Genomic DNA, 19776 nt, shown 5'->3' with positions numbered 1-19776 from the left:
ACTGCTTTGCAGATGACACCCAGCTCTACATTTCCAGTAAGCCCAACTCAACTCTCCCTCCATCCTCCCTTACACTCTGCCTCTCTGAAATCAAATCATGGTTCACCTCTAATTTCCTCAAACTCAACGGCAATAAAACTGAACTTCTTCTTGTTGGCACTAACTCCACCCCCTCAACATCTGACAGCTTTTCTTTAACTATTGACAGCGCCACAGTCTCCCCCTCACCTCACGTCAAGAGTCTGGGTGTCATTCTCGACAGCTCACTTTCTTTTCAGGCTCACATTAATAACATAATTCGGTCAGCATACTTCCATCTACGTTCCATAAACCGTCTCCGTCCCTCACTGACCCCTCACACTGCCGCCATTCTCGTCCACAGCCTCGTCACCTCCCGTATCGACTATTGCAATTCACTTCTTTATGGTCTTCCCAACAAACTCCTTCATAAACTTCAACTGGTCCAGAATTCAGCAGCCCGTATTATCACCAGAACCCCTTCCTTTCACCACATCACGCCGGTTCTCCAGCAGCTTCACTGGCTCCCAGTTAAATTCAGGTCCATCTTCAAAATTCTCCTCCATACCTTCAAAGCAATCCACAACCTCTCTCCTCCATATATCTCAGACCTTATAAGTATTCACACCCCGTCCCGTTCACTCAGGTCTTCTTCTTCCATCCATCTTGTGGTTCCTTCTGCCCGTCTCGCTACCATGGGGAGCAGAGCTTTCAGCCGCTCTGCTCCTCGACTCTGGAACTCACTTCCCCCAGACATCAGGAACGTCGACAGTTTTACCCTTTTCAAAACAAAACTCAAAACACACATGTTTAAATCTGCCTACAACCTCTGATTTTATTGAAATGTTTCTCTCTGTTTTTTTCTTCTTTGGGTTTTATTATTGTTTTATTGTATTTTATTACATGTTTTGTGTAAAGTGACCTTGGGTGTCCTGAAAGGCGCTTTTAAATAAAATGTATTATTATTATTATTATTATAAGGCTGCCCTTTGTCACCGATTCTGTTCATAACCTTTATGGACAGGATTTCTAGATGTAGCCAAGGTGAGGAGGGCATCCGTTTTGGTGGCCTGAGGATCAGGTCTGTTTTTTGCAGATGATGTGAGAGAGAGGATTATAAGACACCTTTCGTCAAACATTTTGACAGGTCTATTGTTCTTTGACCTTTCATTCCTATTGTTCATTTGACCCTTGACCTTGCCCCCCCTTCCTATCATTAATCAAATGGACAGGTGTATTGTTCAATCTTTGCCCCCCCTTCCGTATCATTAATCAAATGGACATGTGTATTGTTGATCGTCCAGATGGTTTAGACCCCCCACGCCGCATCATCAATGGCGTATTGTTGAACGTGTCCAGATGGTCTAGACCCCCCACGCCGCATCATCAATGGCGTATTGTTGAGCGTCCATGATATCCCACGTCATAGGCTAATGTGTGTAATGGTGTGTGGTTTCTTTTTTGTGATAGCCCATCGGTTCCCACAGCCCCTCCCTTCTGAGTGTAATCCTATTGTGTTTAACTCTTTAAAAGCTCAGATCTGTCCGAATGGTGAAAAGCCGAGCTCTAAGAAAAAAATGGCTCACTGACAGTGGATGAGTGCGGCCTAACTGTTGTGAATGACAGCCCCACACACTGTCAAGTACCTATGAAATGGTTGTACGTTTCCTCAAAGTTAAAGAATCTGTTTTTGTAGTAGCAGACAAGATGGTATGGTCTGCTAGCTCTTGAGTGAGTGGCAGAAGCTGAAGTCAATGCATGAACTTTTGCAGCCTTTTGCTGAACACACACAAACTCTTCAGAGTGACACATTTGTCTATGTCATTAATACTCTCTTTGAGATGTTCACGTTGGATTTCGTATGTTCAGTCTTAAATTTTGTGTTTAAATGTGTTATTTACATGCAGCTCACTGACACTTTTTGACCAGAACTAAAACTATTGTGTAAAACTCTCTGTCCAGCAGCACATCAAATTAATGGCTGTAAGCACACACACACACACACACACACACACACACACACACACACACACACACACACACACACACACACACACACACACACACACACACACACACACACACACACACACACACACACACACACACTTCTCTAAGAAGTAAAAGGATTACATTCAAACATTTCTATCACTTCACAAAAGCAATGGTTTACCATCCTAAACCATTTATGGTCCTGTTGTAAACCACCATGCATTCTCAAGCCTATAAGAACAAAAGTTGATCCTTACCTCAGCGTGAATGAAATGGCTGTACGTTTCCTCAAAGTTAAAGAATCTGTTTTTGTAGTAGCAGACAAGATGGTATGGTCTGCTAGCTCTTGAGTGAGTGGCAGAAGCTGAAGTCAATGCATGAACTTTTGCAGCCTTTTGCTGAACACACACAAACTCTTCAGAGTGACACATTTGTCTATGTCATTAATACTCTCTTTGAGATGTTCACGTTGGATTTCGTATGTTCAGTCTTAAACTTTGTGTTTAAATGTGTTATTTACATGCAGCTCACTGACACTTTTTGACCAGAACTAAAACTATTGTGTAAAACTCTCTGTCCAGCAGCACATCAAATTAATGGTTGTAAGCACACACACACACACACACACACACACACACACACACACACACACACACACACACACACACACACACACACACACACACACACACATACACACACACACACACACACACACACACACACACACACACACACACACACACACACACACGCACACACACACTTCTCTAAGAAGTAAAGGGATTACATTCAAACATTTGTCTTTGACTAAACCATTCAAACATTTCTATCACTTCACAAAAGCAATGGTTTACCATCCTAAACCATTTAAGGTACTGTTGTAAACCAGCCTGCATACTCAAGCCTATAAGAACAAAAGTTGATCCTTACCTCAGCGTGATGCTTTTTAAGATCTGTTGAGCTTTCTTAAAGTTCATTCTAAACAATTTTGCACGGCCAGCGACTTCTGACAAAGCAAATGACTTCCTTTTTGTTCTGCAGGTGGCGGTAAGTTTTAAAACAAAGATCTGGCTGAACCAAATCGTCACAGAAACAACACACAAAAAGCAAATTACTTTTTTTTTTGCAGGTGGGCTGAATTGAAAGAGTGGCGGGAAAGTTTTAAAACAAAGTTCTGATTCATTCTAACCAAGTCGGCATGGTAACAATTCACAAAAGCAAATGACTTGCTATTGTTTCAAAGAGCTATTTAGGTGAAAGCTTAACCATCGCCTCCTGCCTTTAGAGTCACATTTTGTTTTCACTGTCACACACACACACACACACACACACACACACACACACACACACACACACACACACACACACACACACACACACACACACACACACACACACACACATTGCTTCCTGCCTCAGAGAAAAGATTTGATCCATTTTGTAGGACCTATAACAGCTGAAATAAATAAAAAGCTGTTTTTGAGGTTTGTTTTTTGGGAGGGGTGGATTAGTAAAGTCTCAGAGCAGACGTACCTCTGGTCAAACCTTTAATGACATACCTCCCAGAATAGTTAAACTAAGGCACATGCATGCCGTAAACGGATTTACACACGAGTGAAAGAGCTGCTACATTTTAACCAAAACATGAGCGAAGAATAAGAATAAGAAGAAGAAGCGATGGATACGTGTTTTGAATATAGCCTTCCTCTGCTAAAAACAACGTTCGAATTGAGACATGATGAGATTTCAGGAAGAAATGTCCGGTATTATTTTTTGGATCGTAAAGGTTTTTTTATTTCTGCTCCAGGGAGTTTTGACGAAGCAATGGATACGAGCACACACACACACACACACACACACACACACACACACACACACACACACACTCACACTCACACACACACACACACACACACACACACACACACACACACACACACACACACACACACAACTCTAAACAACCATTCATACATTTGTCTACCTATACAACAAAGCAAATGACTCTGTATTGTTTATAAACATTTTTTTTCGACCAATCGCAACCGTTTTCTATTCATGATTTTTTTAAACAGCTGTATAAAATGTAAAAGCGCATTTTCGGAGTCGTGATTTGAGGTGTAACAAGCTAAGATGACGGGTAAGTTTTTAACTCAAGACGCAAATCTTTTTTTTTCTCTTTCTGGTTTAACATCTTTATTTTCAGACGCTATTGTCATATCGGACGGCGAGTGGGAAGAAATTCCTATTGAGGAATTAACTTGTAAAACTCCGGTACCGGTCCCCCTGGATGATTTGTCTAAAATTAATCGCGCGGTCGAGAATCTGAGTGAGTGGATTTTATAAATATATACGTAACGTTCTTTTCTTCAACTGAGAAATATCTCATTTTACAGAAAAGGAGGGGGTTCAACCTTACCCCGGAAGTGATAACTTTTACCCAACCACGCCTCCATCCACCAGCCGAACCGTCTTACATTCGTATCAGCCCAGCCATACCGTCAGATCACACGGGAATGCGAGCGTGAAAGCTGTTCGTTACAGGACCGTCACGCCGCAGACGATCCTCGAAGCTGGTAAGTGATTACAAAATAGCGATTAATAAGTCAGAGATGTGTCGTTCATATTTATCGTTTTTATTCTTCAGAGCAACGTCCGACGGCCTACGCACCCCCAATATCTCAGCCCCCACCACCTCCAGCCCCTTCTCATGCGCGGACGGATGGTAACGATAAAAAAACAACTGATTAATAAGTCAAAGATGACTCGTACACATTTACCGTTGTTTTTTTATCCTTTCAGAACAACATTCGACTGCCGCTTCAATATCTCCGCCCACACCTCCTCCATCTCCTCCTCCTCCTCCTCCTCCCCCTTCTCCTGCACAGGGTAAGAGATATATAAAAAGGTGGTTATTTACTTCAAAGATGATTCGTTCATATTTTTTCATTATTTTTATTCTTTCAGAACAATCCGACAGCGACTCTGAAACCGCTGAACGTGGTCCTGAGCAGCCAGCCGGTAAGCTGTTTCACAAAAAGCTCCGCATAGTATATTAAATTTGAAGTAAAAAAGATGTTTTTTATCCTTTCAGATGAAGAGGAAGAGAACGCACCACCTCCTGCACCTGTACAGAGTAAGTTAAATTTTATATATAATTTATTAAAAGCTCGTTCATTTTATTTATTTTTATTTATTTTTTTCATCAGAAAAACGACTGAAGAAAAAGAAAAACATCCGTCTTTCACCACTTCAGAGATTAAACAGGATGAAAATGGCCTACTTATTGCTGCAGGTCAACTCAGGCCTGGTCGAAGTGGTCCAACAAGTGCTGGCTCTGTAAAAGGAGGACGCAGATTTTTTTCTTCATTTTTAGTAGGTTATTAATGTCTTTTGTATCATGAGTGAAAATTGGTTTGACGACCTTTCAGATTTGATTGAAGTAGATGGTGAATTAAATGTAGATTTGTTAGATCGAATTTTAGCCAGCCAAAATCCCTCAGATGAGGCCGATAATTTGGTGTTAAATGACTGGTTTGATTTAAGCGGACTGAGTGAAGTAGATGAATTAGCTTCAGATAGTGAGATCTTAGCATCCCAAGCCGTTTCAAACGAGGTCGATCAAATTCTAGCAAATTCAGATTCGCCTTCATCAGAAGCAATAAACGAAATATTGAGACAAATAGAACACCAGCAGCACGTAAACGAGGTTGATCAAATTCTAGCAAATTCAGATTCGCCTTCATCAGAAGCAATAAACGAAATTTTGAGACAAATAGAACACCAGCAGCGCGTAAACGAGATCGATCAAATTCTAGCAAATTCAGATGAGCCTTCATCAGAAGCAATAAACGAAATATTGAGACAAATAGAACACCGGCAGATCGGAGGGAGCGTAAACGCAGCTTTTAACCAGCGTGAAATTAGAGAGAGAGTGTCTTTTCAAGCAATCAACGACCCAGCCGAGTTTTATATTAATCTGATGGAAATATTAAACAGGTTTGCTGAAAGAGGAAGCCAGATCGCGCGTCCCAACGATAGAGTCCAGTTTGAAATTAATACTTTACACACGACGCACCACGTTAATTTTAATTATGACGGATCAAATATGTTAAATCAGCTTCAGTATTTACTGGATCTGTTAGTCCAATCAAATGAAGCATTAGAGGCCGACAACGAATTTAATTTCAGACTGCAAGTGATAAATAACCCGTCCGGCGGCGGAAAACGAAAAATCGAAACCATTCTGGATCACGAATTAGTCAATAAAAAACGAAACCATCTCATTTGCCCTCCAGAGGCCAATCAGCCGTTGTGTTTTGCGCTAAGCATAGCCGGCCTGTTAAATCCCTCAGCGAGAGATACAGAATTATTGAATGTGGCTAAAAATATTCATCAACAGGCAGGGCTTCAGGAGCAATCAACCGTTTCATTTAGCGACGTGATTCAATTTGAAAATATTGTTCAAAGAAAAATAATCATTTTTTACAGATCCGACAGAATCATTTCTAAATTTGAAACAGATTTTAGCGATCGAACAAATCCGTTGTTCATTTTGCTACTCAATCAACATTATTACGGCATAAAAAATATTAAAGGTTTCTTAGGAGCCAAATATTTTTGTTCATGGTGCTTTTCCGCTTATAATAACATAAACGGACATCATTGTAAATGGTTCTGTCGCGTGTGTAATACCGATTTATGCAAACGAACAGAAACGTCTCTCATCACATGTTCTGATTGTAATCGAATATGCCAAAATGTAATATGTTTTCAAACTCACAAAACACCTGTTTTCAGGCCTCAAGCAAACAGGTTAGTTTCTCCTTGCGAAATGTTTAAAAAATGCACCATTTGTAAACAAACTTATTACATCGCCATGGGTGGAAATGGTTCACAGCACGTTTGCTCAGCGACCAAATGCATCGTTTGCAAACAGTCGGTGGTCACGGACGATCATCGCTGTTTTATTCAGCTTGAAAAAAAAGATGACGGTTTAACGGAAAAGGTTATTTATTACGACACTGAAACGTTTACGGATCAGAACGGTGTGCATACACCTTTTTTAATCTGTGCAAAATCCGATTCAGGCGACGTTTGGGAGAAATTTGGTTTAGATTGCATTAAAGATTTTATTATGCAGATGCGTCGTCCTAAATTCAGCAATTATACATTTGTTGCACACAATGCGCGTGGATTTGATGCTTATATAATTCTGAGCGCTATGTGTCAATTAAAAATTGTTCCCAAAAATATACTCATGCAAGGCTGTAAAATCCTGAGTTTTCACGATCCAGATTTCGGGTTGAGATTCATTGATTCCTTAAGTTTTCTCATGATGAAATTAGCCAACCTTCCAGCTGCTTTGGGCTTTACAGATAAAACTAAAGGTTATTTTCCTCACAGATTTTCATCGCTTGAACATCTGAATTATAAAGGACCTTACCCAGATGTCAGCCATTATGGGTTTGAACAAATGTCTCCGGAGCATAAAAAAATATTTTTAGAATGGTACACCGATGTGTCTAAACAGCAGCTGTTTGATTTCAGAAAGGAGGCCGTGTTTTATTGTAGAAACGATGTGGAAATTCTGCGTAAAGCATGCGGTATTTTCAGAGAGGAGTTTTTTAATGAAACAGGTATCGACCCGCTGAAATCTGTCACGATCGCTTCAGCTTGCATGCGCGTGTTTAGATCAAAATTCCTAAAACCAGACACATTGGCCATTCCTTGTCCGCTCGGTTATCGACCGCAACAAAAACCATTTTCAAGTTCAAGCATCGTGTGGTTGGAATGGGTTTCACACAGTCAAAATGTAGACATTCAACACGCTTTAACGCCTTTGGGGGAGTATAAAGTGGGAGATTTTTATCTCGACGGATATGCTGTGATTTCAGGCGTCGAACAAGGGTTTGAGTATATGGGTTGTTTTTTCCACGGCTGTCCAAAATGTTTCTTACAGTCATCCATATGTCCTCTGAGAAAAATCACTTTTGGTGAAATTTATGACAAAACCGTCGAAAAGCTTCAGTCGTTGGAAACTGTGCATCGATTAAAAATGAATGTCATTTGGGAACATGATTGGCAGGAGATGGTAAAAACTGATCCGGACGTGAAACAGTTTGTCTCAAGATTTGACCCCCCGCCCGCTCCTCTTTTACCTCGTGAAGCCCTGTATGGTGGCAGAACTTGTCCGGTTCGGCTGAGGCATTCTGCTCAGAGCGGTGAAAAAATCCACTATGTGGATTTTACGAGCCTGTACCCTTATGTAAATGCCACACAGGCTTACCCCATAGGCCATCCCAAAATTCATGTTAAAAATTTCAGAGATCCGAGTCACTATTTTGGCTTGATTAAAGCTGTCGTTTTGCCACCCAGAAAACTGTTTTTCCCTGTTCTGCCTTTTAAAACATCCAAAGGTAAACTCGTTTTTACACTGTGTCGCACATGCGCTGAAATGAATAATCAATCTGATTCTTGTTCACACAGCGCGTCTCAACGTGCTTTGACGGGCGTTTGGGTGAGTGTAGAGCTCAATTACGCTTTGGATTCAGGTTACAGTCTGGTGAAAATGATTGAAGTCTGGGATTTTGAGAAAAGCAGTAAAGATGTGTTCGCGGGTTACATTAACACGTTTTTGAAGCAGAAACAACAAGCGTCTGGTTTTCCTGAAGGATTGATTGATGATGAGTCGAAAAGAAAATACATTCAGGACTACCAACTTCGTCAGGGAATACTATTAGATGCGTCCAAGATTCAGCACAATCCTGCTAAGCGTGCCATTTCAAAATTATGTCTCAATTCACTCTGGGGAAAGTTTGGCCAAAGAGATGATCTTGTACAAACCACATTTGTTCAAAAACCTGATGAATTTTTTGACATTCTGTTTTCAGGGAGATACAATGTTAAATTCTTCAGTTTTCTCACTTCAGGAGCTGTTCTGGTGCAACACAGTTTGGCAGAAAAATGCCTAACGACTCCTGGCAGAAGCAACAACATTTTTATAGCTGCATTCACCACAACTTATGCCAGATTGAAATTATTAAATGCGTTGAACAAACTGGGAAATCGCGTCATTTATTACGATACAGATTCTATAATTTATTCTGTCAAAGAGAATGAGTGTGTTTTACCAACAGGACCGCTGCTGGGGGATCTAACTGACGAACTTGGAGGTGATTCCATCACGGAATTTTCATCAGCCGGTCCAAAAACGTATGCTTACAAAACCCGGGACCGCCAGCAGGTGGTGATAAAGGCTAAGGGTATCACACAGTCATTCATTTCATCTGATCACATCAATTTTGACAGCTTAGCGCTGCTGGTTGAGGGGTACGTGGCTGGAGAAAGGGGAAGATTTTTGCAAACTCAACAGGATGTCATCAAGAGGGATAAAAAAGGTCTCACTCTCGCGAATGTTTCATTTGTGAAAAGGTTTCGTGTGATTTTTGATAAGCGGAGGTTATTTGCTGACGGCTGTACAGAACCATTTGGGTATTAAAAATGGAAACTGATTTTGACGCTAGACTAAAGTCTCCATTCAGTGTACAAATTGCTGGTCCGTCAGGCTGTGGAAAAACCTTTTTTGTAAAAAGTATTTTGGAAAATTGTATGCAATGTTTAACTGAAATGCCAAAAAACATTGTGTGGTTTTTTACATCTTATCAACCTATGTATGATGATCTTTGTAATAAAAGTATTCGATTCGTTCAAGGTCTCCCGCTTTCATTCGAGGATGATGATTTATTTCCATCGGGTCAAAACCACTTGGTGATCTTGGATGACATGATGTCTCAAACGTCCAGCCATCCTGGAGTGCTAAAATTATTTACCCAGCTGAGACATCACAGAAATATGAGCGTCATTTTAATCACTCAAAATGTTTTTCATCAAGGAAAACATAGTCGTTCCATCAGCTTAAACACCAATTATTTGATTTTGTTTAAAAACCCTCGAGACAAATTGCAAATTAATGTTTTAGCAAATCAAATATATCCTAACCAAAAAAGATATTTCATGGAGAGTTTTCAAGACGCTACGTCAGAACCGTACGGTTATTTAATTGTGGATTTAAAAGCGGAAACGCCAGACTCTTTCCGTCTCCGTACGGGTTTACTTCCGGATCAACTCACCGCGGTGTATTTGTCTAAAACAGAGCCATGTCAGCCCGTATAAAACGCAACGCCAAGATTCTACGTGCTTTGTCACGTATGAAACCTCGCAAACGTCAGGAGTTTTTAAAAGGGTGCTCCGATGACGTTCTGAAGGCTTTATGCGAAATAGCTTTAAACGTGATCAAAGGAAATATACGTCTATCGCCGCGACAATTTCGAAAGTTGTCTAAAAGCAAAGAATTGCTCAGACAGTTGACTCATAACAAAACTAGCCTTTTTAAAAAAAAGAAGCTTTTAGTCGGTCAGAAAGGCGGATTTCTACCCATACTCTTAGCAGCCGCTGCGCCTCTGATCGGCGAACTGATAGGTGGCTTAATAAGGAAATAAACGATGGCTTCTCAAAAAATGTTTATGGTGACCCCCCAACAATTACGTCAGCTTGTTAAACCTACGATACGGGACGTGGCTGAAGAGAATCTTGACTCTGAAATGAAATTAATTATGCAGGAGACGGGATTAACGCCGTATGAGAAAATTAAAAAATACAATGCGCTGTTACAGCGTTATCTGAAGTTGATGAGAGCCGGTCTACACGAAAGTGCACCTCCCACTGAACCGCCCACTGTGACGGCTGAGCCTACGTCAGCTGTAGAAACAGCAGCTGACACACTCATTAATGAAACGCTACAGAATCTTCCTGTACGCGGAAGAAAAAACGCCGAGTACCTGCTGAAAATGACACGATTAAACTGGACTCCGACGGGGGAATTTAAATATAAAGGCGATGTGCAGAAAGGATCACACATCCTTGACTTGATTAAAAGCATCAGCAACCCGTTAAAAAAACATACACAATCAGAACCGACGGGTTGGACTCCTTTCCTAAAAACTCTAGTAGAAAAAAATGTACCCTTATCTATCGTGTCCAATCCGCTAGCGAAACGTCAGATTACGCAACTCAGGAACGGAGGGGTTGTACTTCTGGATTCTGAAGACGTTTTGAAGAAAAAAAAGAAAAAACCGAGGAGAAATATCATTTTATCACCAAGCTGGAGCGATGTCCCCACTTTGAAGAAATGGATCAGCTTTACACCTTAACTCTCTTGTTTGTTCAATAAAACTTTATTCAAAACAAATTTCACAGTCCGTGACATTCTTTAAACATTTCAAGAGTACAATTCACCTGTGTGTAGTAAACATCATGACGTTTGATGCAATTTGAAAATTTTTTAACAAAATGATAAACCATAGCATCATTTTTATCTACATTTTTATGATATTTAGACATAATTTGTTTCAGAGAAAGTCCACAAGCCTTATGACACAGGAAAAAAACACAATGCTGGCCACAACGGTCGGATGCAAAACTCTGTAGCTGACGATCCTGATATTGTATTCGTGAACAACGTTCTGTTAGAAAATTCAGGATGTTTTCAGGGTAATATTTAAATTCAGGCGATAGACCGTAAGAGTCAAAAAATGTCCCGAGGCCATTTTGTTCCACAGCTAGCGCCAACCAGTGTTCACCGGGTAAATGGACAGGATGAGTGTTTACCACAAAGTAGGCCGGTAGTCGAATGTTTTTTGGGACGGTAGACAGCTGATCAGACGCGTACACGCCACCAAAATAATCTCCCAGCAGGTTCGATAATATCCCGTCCAATTCGTGATTATCCATTAATAATAATCCACCAATACCTCTCTCTTTGAGTTTATCTCCAGAATGGAGTCGTAACACGCATACACAATGAGTGTAGCCGTGGCTCTCAGAGGTTCTCCAAAGCGCATCTCCATCCTCAGGTTGCCGGTGGAAACGGTTGAAAGCGCCTCCGAGTCATCCGCTGTGTTCAGATTAAAGGCAAAGAGTGTATACCCCTGTTGATATTCCAACCTATTAATCGATAGAGGCAAATCTTTCAATTGTCTTGAAGTGGCTGTAAACAGATTATAAAATTCTCTGACCGATGTTCCCTGGTAAAAAGTAGGTTGAAAGGCTTTCGATGGAATCTGTTTTCCGTCTCTGGACAACGCCAGATATTCCACATTCATGTGGCGAAAATTAAAAGGCGAAAGATCTCGACGTCCTGTGTAAGCTTCGTGATCCACTAATCCTAAAACGATATATTTAGGAATGGCGCCGAGAAAGAGGTTCTCCAGATTACATATCCTCGAATTTTGTGGAATGGAATAAGTTTTGACGGTCACGCGTGAGAGCGGGTACATGGCGTTTGCTTTTAGTAAAGCAGACTCGTGACCCAAACGTACGGCGGGTGAAATATTAACTTTCTTCACAAAAAGCGATGCACCCAAGAGTTTCAGCTTGTAGGTGGAATCACGCGCCCCCATCAGACAAAACGCATCACACGCGCGTGTCAGTTTAATTCTGAGATCGACGGAATTTAAAAGAAGTCTTTCACAGAAAAATATATCAGAATGCAGGGGTCCTATCAGATCCACTTCTCTGGAGTTTTCTGTAAAAGTCGCTCGTTGATTAAGGCCTAAATTGCGTCCGTTAATTACAACGGTGGAATCGTGCGCGCCTGCGGTGTCTTTGAAGAACAATCCCGCGCTGAATTGAGAATTCAAACTCGCTTCAGAAAAGTTCAGCAGGGTTTCGATGATCGCTCTGTAGGGGTGCGTGGCGCTGGACTGTGAAATCAGACGATCGCCGAGAACCACGTCACATTGTGAGAAAATCGTGTTTAACGGGTAATTAATCAGACCGGTGGCAGCACCATCATCTAGCGGGCTCCCGTCATCGTTTGTAATTTTCACCCGCAAAAATAGAAGAGTGTCGTTTAAATCCAAATATTTTTCTCCATCTCCGGGGACAAAAAATTCTACAGGCCCGCCGTCCGTCAGGGCCGCTATGGGTAAAATTTCGCTGTAGATCTTATCTTCGATAGACAACTGAGTCATGGGTACGGTGAAGAGATCCAGTTCACTCAGCGTACATTCTGACGATTTGCTGTGGAGCAGTGACATGATTAAAAAATATCAGAGCCCGTCTGGCGAGACTTCTTCCTCTTTTGCTTGCGTTTTGTAACTGGAGGTTTGATGCGTCGGTCGCTTCGTGATGTAGATGTCTTTAAACGCCTGCCGGGGGGTCTTTTGCGAACACGCCTCGACAGAACCATGAGGCCTGACCCCTCTTGGGCATTAGGGTCATTGATTTTACCGACGGCTCTCGTCAACACATCTGACACGATTCCTGTAGCGGCCTTTTTGAGATGCGGTTTAGCCAGAGCAAATCCTTTTTTAACAAAAGGTGATATGAATCGAAACAGTCTTGAAAATATCGATCCAAAGCCACGTCCGTACATATAAGGAACACCGCTAAAACCTGGTAAACCATGACCGGCCTGAGTGACGTAATAATTGATAAAACGGTTGGGATCGTTTCTCTGCAGGTGATAAATCATGTCTGCAAGACGTACGAGTGTAACTGACTCTCTCGCCCTGTTTCACGAGCGTTATATTATTGTATTTCTCTGATGTGCGGGCCTGAAATGAAGCCTCACCGTTGTTTTTCCGTATAAGAAGTGAATCGGCTCATTCTGATCAGATTTTATTTCGATATGAATGCTTTCTATATGATTCGTAGAAACGCTGATGTAATCCACAGGATTAAACACATGAGTGACCGTGTGACCGAAGGTCCCTTCAACTTTCACCGTACGTAATAAAGGCGCAAAGACGTCCCCGACCAACTGCTCGGTCACGACATCCGTGTAGCAGTAAAATTGATATAGACCGCCTGTTAAATCGGGTGGGTGAGGCGCCGATTTGATAGGTTCATCGAAGCCTGAAGTACCTTCAGGCGTCAACCACTCACCCGCGTTGAAACCTAACAGATAGGCCAGAGGCGCTAAAAATCTAAATTCTATTTCATCACCGATCTGATATTTGAGAATGGGGTCGGGGAATCTGTGAATGAGATAGAAATCAGGATCAATCTTTCTCATAGCAGTCTCACATTCCATTCTAAGTGTTTGGATAGCTTTATAATATCCGGGAGTAATCGGAGCTCTGTTGATTTTCTTAGGTTCTTTCACTCGTCGCCATTCAACAAACGCACGATCGTTCGGTAAATTAAACCACGAGTGTACGTAAGTGATTTCAGACAGTCCCACTTGCCACCTGCCATTGAGATTGATGTGACGGGCTAGATCGGTTCTGTAACTGGCAATCGTGTTATTTTTAAACACCTCGTTACTGGCGTTAGAGGGTAATGTGATATAAAAACCCTCCTCTTGTCTCAGATCCATTTTTTTATTGTATCTGTTTTTTAAACGTCGTGCAGGTCTGAGGCTTTAATCCAACTGGAAAATTTTTGAGGCCATCCAAGCCATTTAACAAACACTTGCTTCTGGCCTCTGTAAGTTCTGCGCTTTAAAATTTTTTCAACGTGGAAGGATCGTTCGGTTGATAAGTTTACTTTCTGCAATTCGGGTTCATAAAATGACCCTTCAATTTTTTCCCCATCAAAATCTTTGAGTTTATAAACCGGCGGTGCTCGATGAAGACACTGGTCTACTGTGAACAGCTCGTGCGTGAAACTCTGCTCATATTTTTTATCAAAAACACCTCTGAGTTTGGAAATTCTCACAACGTCACCCCTGTTAAACTTCATTTTCTTTGCAGGCTTCGGTGCGGTGGTCCCGTAAAGGTTGCGAAACACTTGCCATTGATTTTCCGTGTTAACTTCAAAGGGGGCCATTTTGATAGAAGTGTGGTAGCTATGATTATAACCTTTCACCAAATCTTGAATTACATCTATGTAGCGATGGGTGTTTTTGGCTGTGAAATATCTCCACATTCTACCTTTTAGAGTCCTGTTAAATCTCTCCACAACGCTGGCCTTTACGCTGCTGGCTGTGGCAAAATGCACAATTTCGTGTTTCTTCATGAGGGCTTCAAATTTCTTATTAAAAAATTCTTTACCGGAATCCGTTTGCAATTTTTTAGGGACACCGCTGTCTTTCAAAACTGAAGCAAAAGCTTCTGTAACATCTTTCCCCGATTTGTTTTTCAGGGCTCGTACATAGGCTTTCTTTGAAAATACATCTATGACGGTTAATAGGTAATTGAAGCCGTCGTTTGATTTTGACAAGGCCTGCATGTCGCATAAGTCAGCTTGAAACTGTTTTAGCGGCCCTGAGACAAAAACCTTATTTCTCGGAAAATGAACTCTTGCAGGTTTGTGAAGTGTATAGGCGTCTTGTTCTGAGAGAAAATCGCGAGCCTTATCCGATGAAACTTTCTCCCCAATATCTTGTTGTAAACCGGTTCTAAACCTTTCCACACCACCGTAACTACCCTGATGTTCTGGTGTAAAATAAACCTTTTTCATTACCTCCTCCATCTCTGATGAATGGTTGGCAAAAATGATGCACATTTGTTTTCATTAGTTCTTTTTATTTCATAAATTGTACACACAATCTAATCATACTGTAAAAACAGCAGTCATCAAATATAATCACACAGTCTAATCATACTGTAAAAAACAGCCGTCAAATATAGTGAATAAAATCACACAGTCTACAAATATAATCTAAACACTAGTCAGAACTAAAATCTAATCATACTGTCGTCAAATATAATAATAAAGTTGTAGAAGAGACCCTCCGCAGCTCGCTCACTCCATCACCACCCCGGACAGCGCGTCCAGGTCAGCTTTGGACAGGCGATCGTACACCGGAAAAATGTCTTTGTGAATGGGCATCACAGCCCTGAATCCGTGCAGCTGCGTCACAGCCATGGTGAACAGAATCTCAGTGTCCAGAGGCTGGAAGCCGTGCAGACTGAGAAAACTTTGAAGAGCCGGGATCAGTTTAGGTGTTAAAACCCTGCGAATAATGTCCGTAAAGTGAAAATCGTAAAATAATTCATTTTCAGCTACGTAAAGACATTCGTGTTGCCGTTGACTGGGGTGATCGATCTTGCATCCGTGGCAGATGGTTGGTAAGTGAGCTTTGATCGCCATGTTGACCAAGTGAAGAAGACCCATTTTCACACGGTCTACTTTGTCTTCTGAAAACACCCAGTCAGGCAGACGGTGAGGCTCCTCATCGGTGCTCTGGATGTCGAGGGGTTGCACATCCTCCTCCTCCTCATGACCTGGCGGCGGCTCAGGGTTTGATGTCACCAAAGGTGGATCAGCCCCATCGACCCAGGGCCTGAATGGTACGTTCTCCGGAACCTCCATGATGGTGGGGAGTCGTGGTAGGTTATCCTCTGGAAAACACGATGGGGCCGATGCGGGCCTCGGACTGCCGTTGTATCTCGGCGGTGGTGGTGATGGTAGCGATCTGGACCTCGGACTGGTGTTGTATCTCGGTGGTGATGAATCCGTTAGTACCCAGCTCGGTGGTGGGCTCCAAAGGTCTTTAAGGGTCGTCTGATTGTAGAACCCCGTCATGCTGATGCTTAGATCGTCTGGATGAAATGGTTTCTAACTGTAAGCTCTTTATAACTAGTGCTGGATGGGGGGCGTGGTATGATGATGCAACCTCCTCCTCCTCCTCCTAAGGCAGGTCTTAGAACTCCAGCTTTTTTCGCACTGTCAGAATGTCGTTCCAACAGCGGCTGGTACGAAAAAATGAAGTAATACGATCCTCCACTTCATTTATTTTTTCACACCAGGCTTCGAAAGGTACAACCTGTAGAAGGCGGTAAATTCCGCATACAGAATGCACATTCTCCAGCACAAAAAAGAGCTCAAATCCTCTCACACGGACCGAGGCCTTGAACATCCACTCTCCATCAGCATCCTCTTCCCCCTCCCATGAAGCGCTGAATGCTGTCACAGCGTTCTGGATTTCATCCAACGTTGGAAGAGCTTGCGGCCCGCTGCGATTGACTGGCGGACGAGGTCTCTCAGGATCATCTCTGTGCACCTTGCGTGGAACAGCCAGCCTGAGCACAGCCCAATCGTTGTAGGAGAGAACCGCTGGTGAGTTTGATAAATAGGATTTAAGAGGTTCGCCCTCAGCCACATCTTGGATTAAACACAGTTCCTTAGTGTCGTAGCTGAACCGGTATCCAAAACTACCGCTATAGCCATAAGGTTCCAACTGCCATATTTGCTCCAAGATCTCTTTACCGCCGAAAGGAGGAACCTGCACTCTGCAGATGTAAAATGTAGATTTGCGGGGGGCACCAATTCCAGCCGGCATCTGATGTATAGCGATGGATTTTTCACAAAGCATGGTTTTTGACAGCGGTATATCCACGCTCTCTTCTTTCACTTTTTGAGTTGAAGTTGAAGCGTCTGATGTAGTAGACACTTCTTCAGCGCGGCCTGGTGCTTCATTCAGCTCCTCGTGGTTCATCATTTTTTCTTAGAGCTCGGCTTTTCACCATTCGGACAGATCTGAGCTTTTAAAGAGTTAAACACAATAGGATTACACTCAGAAGGGAGGGGCTGTGGGAACCGATGGGCTATCACAAAAAAGAAACCACACACCATTACACACATTAGCCTATGACGTGGGATATCATGGACGCTCAACAATACGCCATTGATGATGCGGCGTGGGGGGTCTAGACCATCTGGACACGTTCAACAATACGCCATTGATGATGCGGCGTGGGGGGTCTAAACCATCTGGACGATCAACAATACACATGTCCATTTGATTAATGATACGGAAGGGGGGGCAAAGATTGAACAATACACCTGTCCATTTGATTAATGATAGGAAGGGGGGGCAAGGTCAAGGGTCAAATGAACAATAGGAATGAAAGGTCAAAGAACAATAGACCTGTCAAAATGTTTGACGAAAGGTGTCTTATAATCCTCTCTGATGTGGTCCTGTTGGCTTCATCAGAACGTGATCTTCAGCTTTCACTGGAGCGGTTCGCAGCCGAGTGTGAAGCAGCTGGGATGAGAACCAGGTCCTCTAAATCTGAGACCATGGTCTTGATTCGGAAAAGGGTAGAATGCCTTCTCCGGGTCAGGGATGAGGTCCTGCCCCAAGTGGAGGCGTTTAAGTATCTCGAGGTCTTGTTCACGAGTGAGGGAAAACTGGAGCGTGAGATCGATAGGTGGATTGGTGCTGCATCTGCAGTGATGCGGGCGTTGTACCGGTCTGTCGTGGTGAAGAGAGAGCTGAGTCAGAAGGTGAAGCTCTCGATTTACCGGTCGATCTACGTTCCTACCCTCACCTATGGTCATGAGCTTTGGGTAGTGACCAAAAGAACGAGATCGCGGATACAATCACTCCAGTTTTACAGTCCCTCCACTGGCTCCCGGTAGAATATAGAATACAGTTTAAAGTTTTAGTCCTGACCTATAGAGCTCTTAACAACCAGGCTCCAAGCTACCTATCTGACCTTTTATCCCCACACACCACCTCACGGAAACTTAGATCCACATCTGAAAACCTCCTGGCTGTTCCTCGAACCAGACTGAAAACCAAAGGGGACAGGGCCTTTCAGACTATTGCACCCAGACTTTGGAACAGTCTACCTTCAAATCTCTGTCTCTCTAACACTGTAGAGGTCTTTAAAAACCATCTAAAAACTCACCTTTTCATCCAGGCGTTCCCTCCCTAAATGTTTCAGAATGATGGCTTTGTTCGGGTTCACACCTTCACTTTGTTTATACTCATGATTTTATTTTCTACGTTTATCACTGCTATTGTTTTTCTGATGTTTTTATTGGTTAGAGGTATTTGCCCTGATCTTTATCATGTTGTACAGCGCTTTGTGATTTATATCTGTGAAAGGCGCTATATAAATAAACTTTTACTTACTTACTTACTTACTTACTTACTTACTTACTTACTTACTTACTTACAAGCGGCTGAAATGAGTTTTCTCCGAAGAGTGGCTGGGCTCTCCCTTAGAGATAGGGTGAGAAGCTCGGTCATTCGGGAGGGGCTTGGAGTAGATTCGCTGCTCCTCCACATCGAGAGGAGCCAGTTGAGATGGCTCGGGCATCTGGTCAGGATGCCTCCTGGATGCTTCTCTGGGGAGGTTTTCCAGGCACGCCCAACTGGGAGGAGACCTAAAGGTAGACCCAGAGCACGGAGGAGGGACTATGTCTCCCACCTGGACAGGGAACACCTTGGGATTCCCCCGGGGGAGCTGGCCCAAATGGCTGGGGAGAGGGAAGTCTGGGCCTCTCGACTTAGGCTACTGCCCCAGCGACTCGACTCCGAATAAGCGGATGAAAATGGATGGATGGATATTCTGATTTATTAAAAGTGTATTGTTCCCAATGCATTTTGGTCATACCTATGATGCATGAGTCATTTGTGATTAGGAGAGAAGAGAATGAACAAGAAGAATAAACAGTGTTGGGAGTAACACGGTATAAAAGTAATTAATTACTGTAATGCATTGTAATGTGGTAATGTAAGGCATTACAGGGAAAGAAAATGGTAATATTTACTCGGTACAACTGTCAGTAACACGGTAAATATAATTAATTTTTAAACCCAGAATCAAGATGTGTTCCTTAAAAATTCAAATTGCGGGAAACCCGAAAAAAGATCCAGTATCCACATATATGACATCATTTATGGACTCAGCTTTGTGGGCATTCTATGAGCAGAGAGGACGCAGCGGTAACGGCTCAAATACTCCAGCTGCGTCCTGCGTGCGGCCGCTGTTATATTCACAAAATCACTCCACCAAAACA

General features: G+C 42.5%; 1 protein-coding gene across 1 annotated transcript; it reads left to right on the top strand.

Moving 5' to 3' along the window:
- Positions 1-3948: 3948 nt before the first annotated feature.
- Positions 3949-5440, top strand: LOC129164890 (uncharacterized). The gene is made up of 7 exons (XM_054746485.2): positions 3949-4342; positions 4410-4589; positions 4661-4738; positions 4816-4902; positions 4981-5034; positions 5108-5149; positions 5223-5440. Exons 1-7 carry the CDS (start codon positions 4147-4149, stop codon positions 5354-5356), a joined length of 771 nt encoding a protein of 256 aa, XP_054602460.1. The 5' UTR covers positions 3949-4146; the 3' UTR covers positions 5357-5440.
- Positions 5441-19776: the final 14336 nt, after the last annotated feature.

This window comes from Nothobranchius furzeri, chromosome 14 (assembly GCF_043380555.1).
Source record: "Nothobranchius furzeri strain GRZ-AD chromosome 14, NfurGRZ-RIMD1, whole genome shotgun sequence".
In the NCBI taxonomy this organism is placed as follows: Eukaryota; Metazoa; Chordata; class Actinopteri; order Cyprinodontiformes; family Nothobranchiidae; genus Nothobranchius; species Nothobranchius furzeri.
This window is presented reverse-complemented; position numbering and strand designations above follow the sequence as displayed.

What these genes read in the sequence shown, in the direction of transcription:
- LOC129164890 (XM_054746485.2), top strand. Translation starts at nt 4,147, where the DNA reads ATGACGGGTAAGTTTTTAACTCAAGACGCAAATCTTTTTTTTTCTCTT. An exon ending in TCCCCCTTCTCCTGCACAGG is followed by an intron (nt 4,903 to 4,980) that starts GTAAGAGATATA and finishes TTATTCTTTCAG; the next exon opens with AACAATCCGACAGCGACTCT. An exon ending in TGGTCCTGAGCAGCCAGCCG is followed by an intron (nt 5,035 to 5,107) that starts GTAAGCTGTTTC and finishes TTATCCTTTCAG; the next exon opens with ATGAAGAGGAAGAGAACGCA.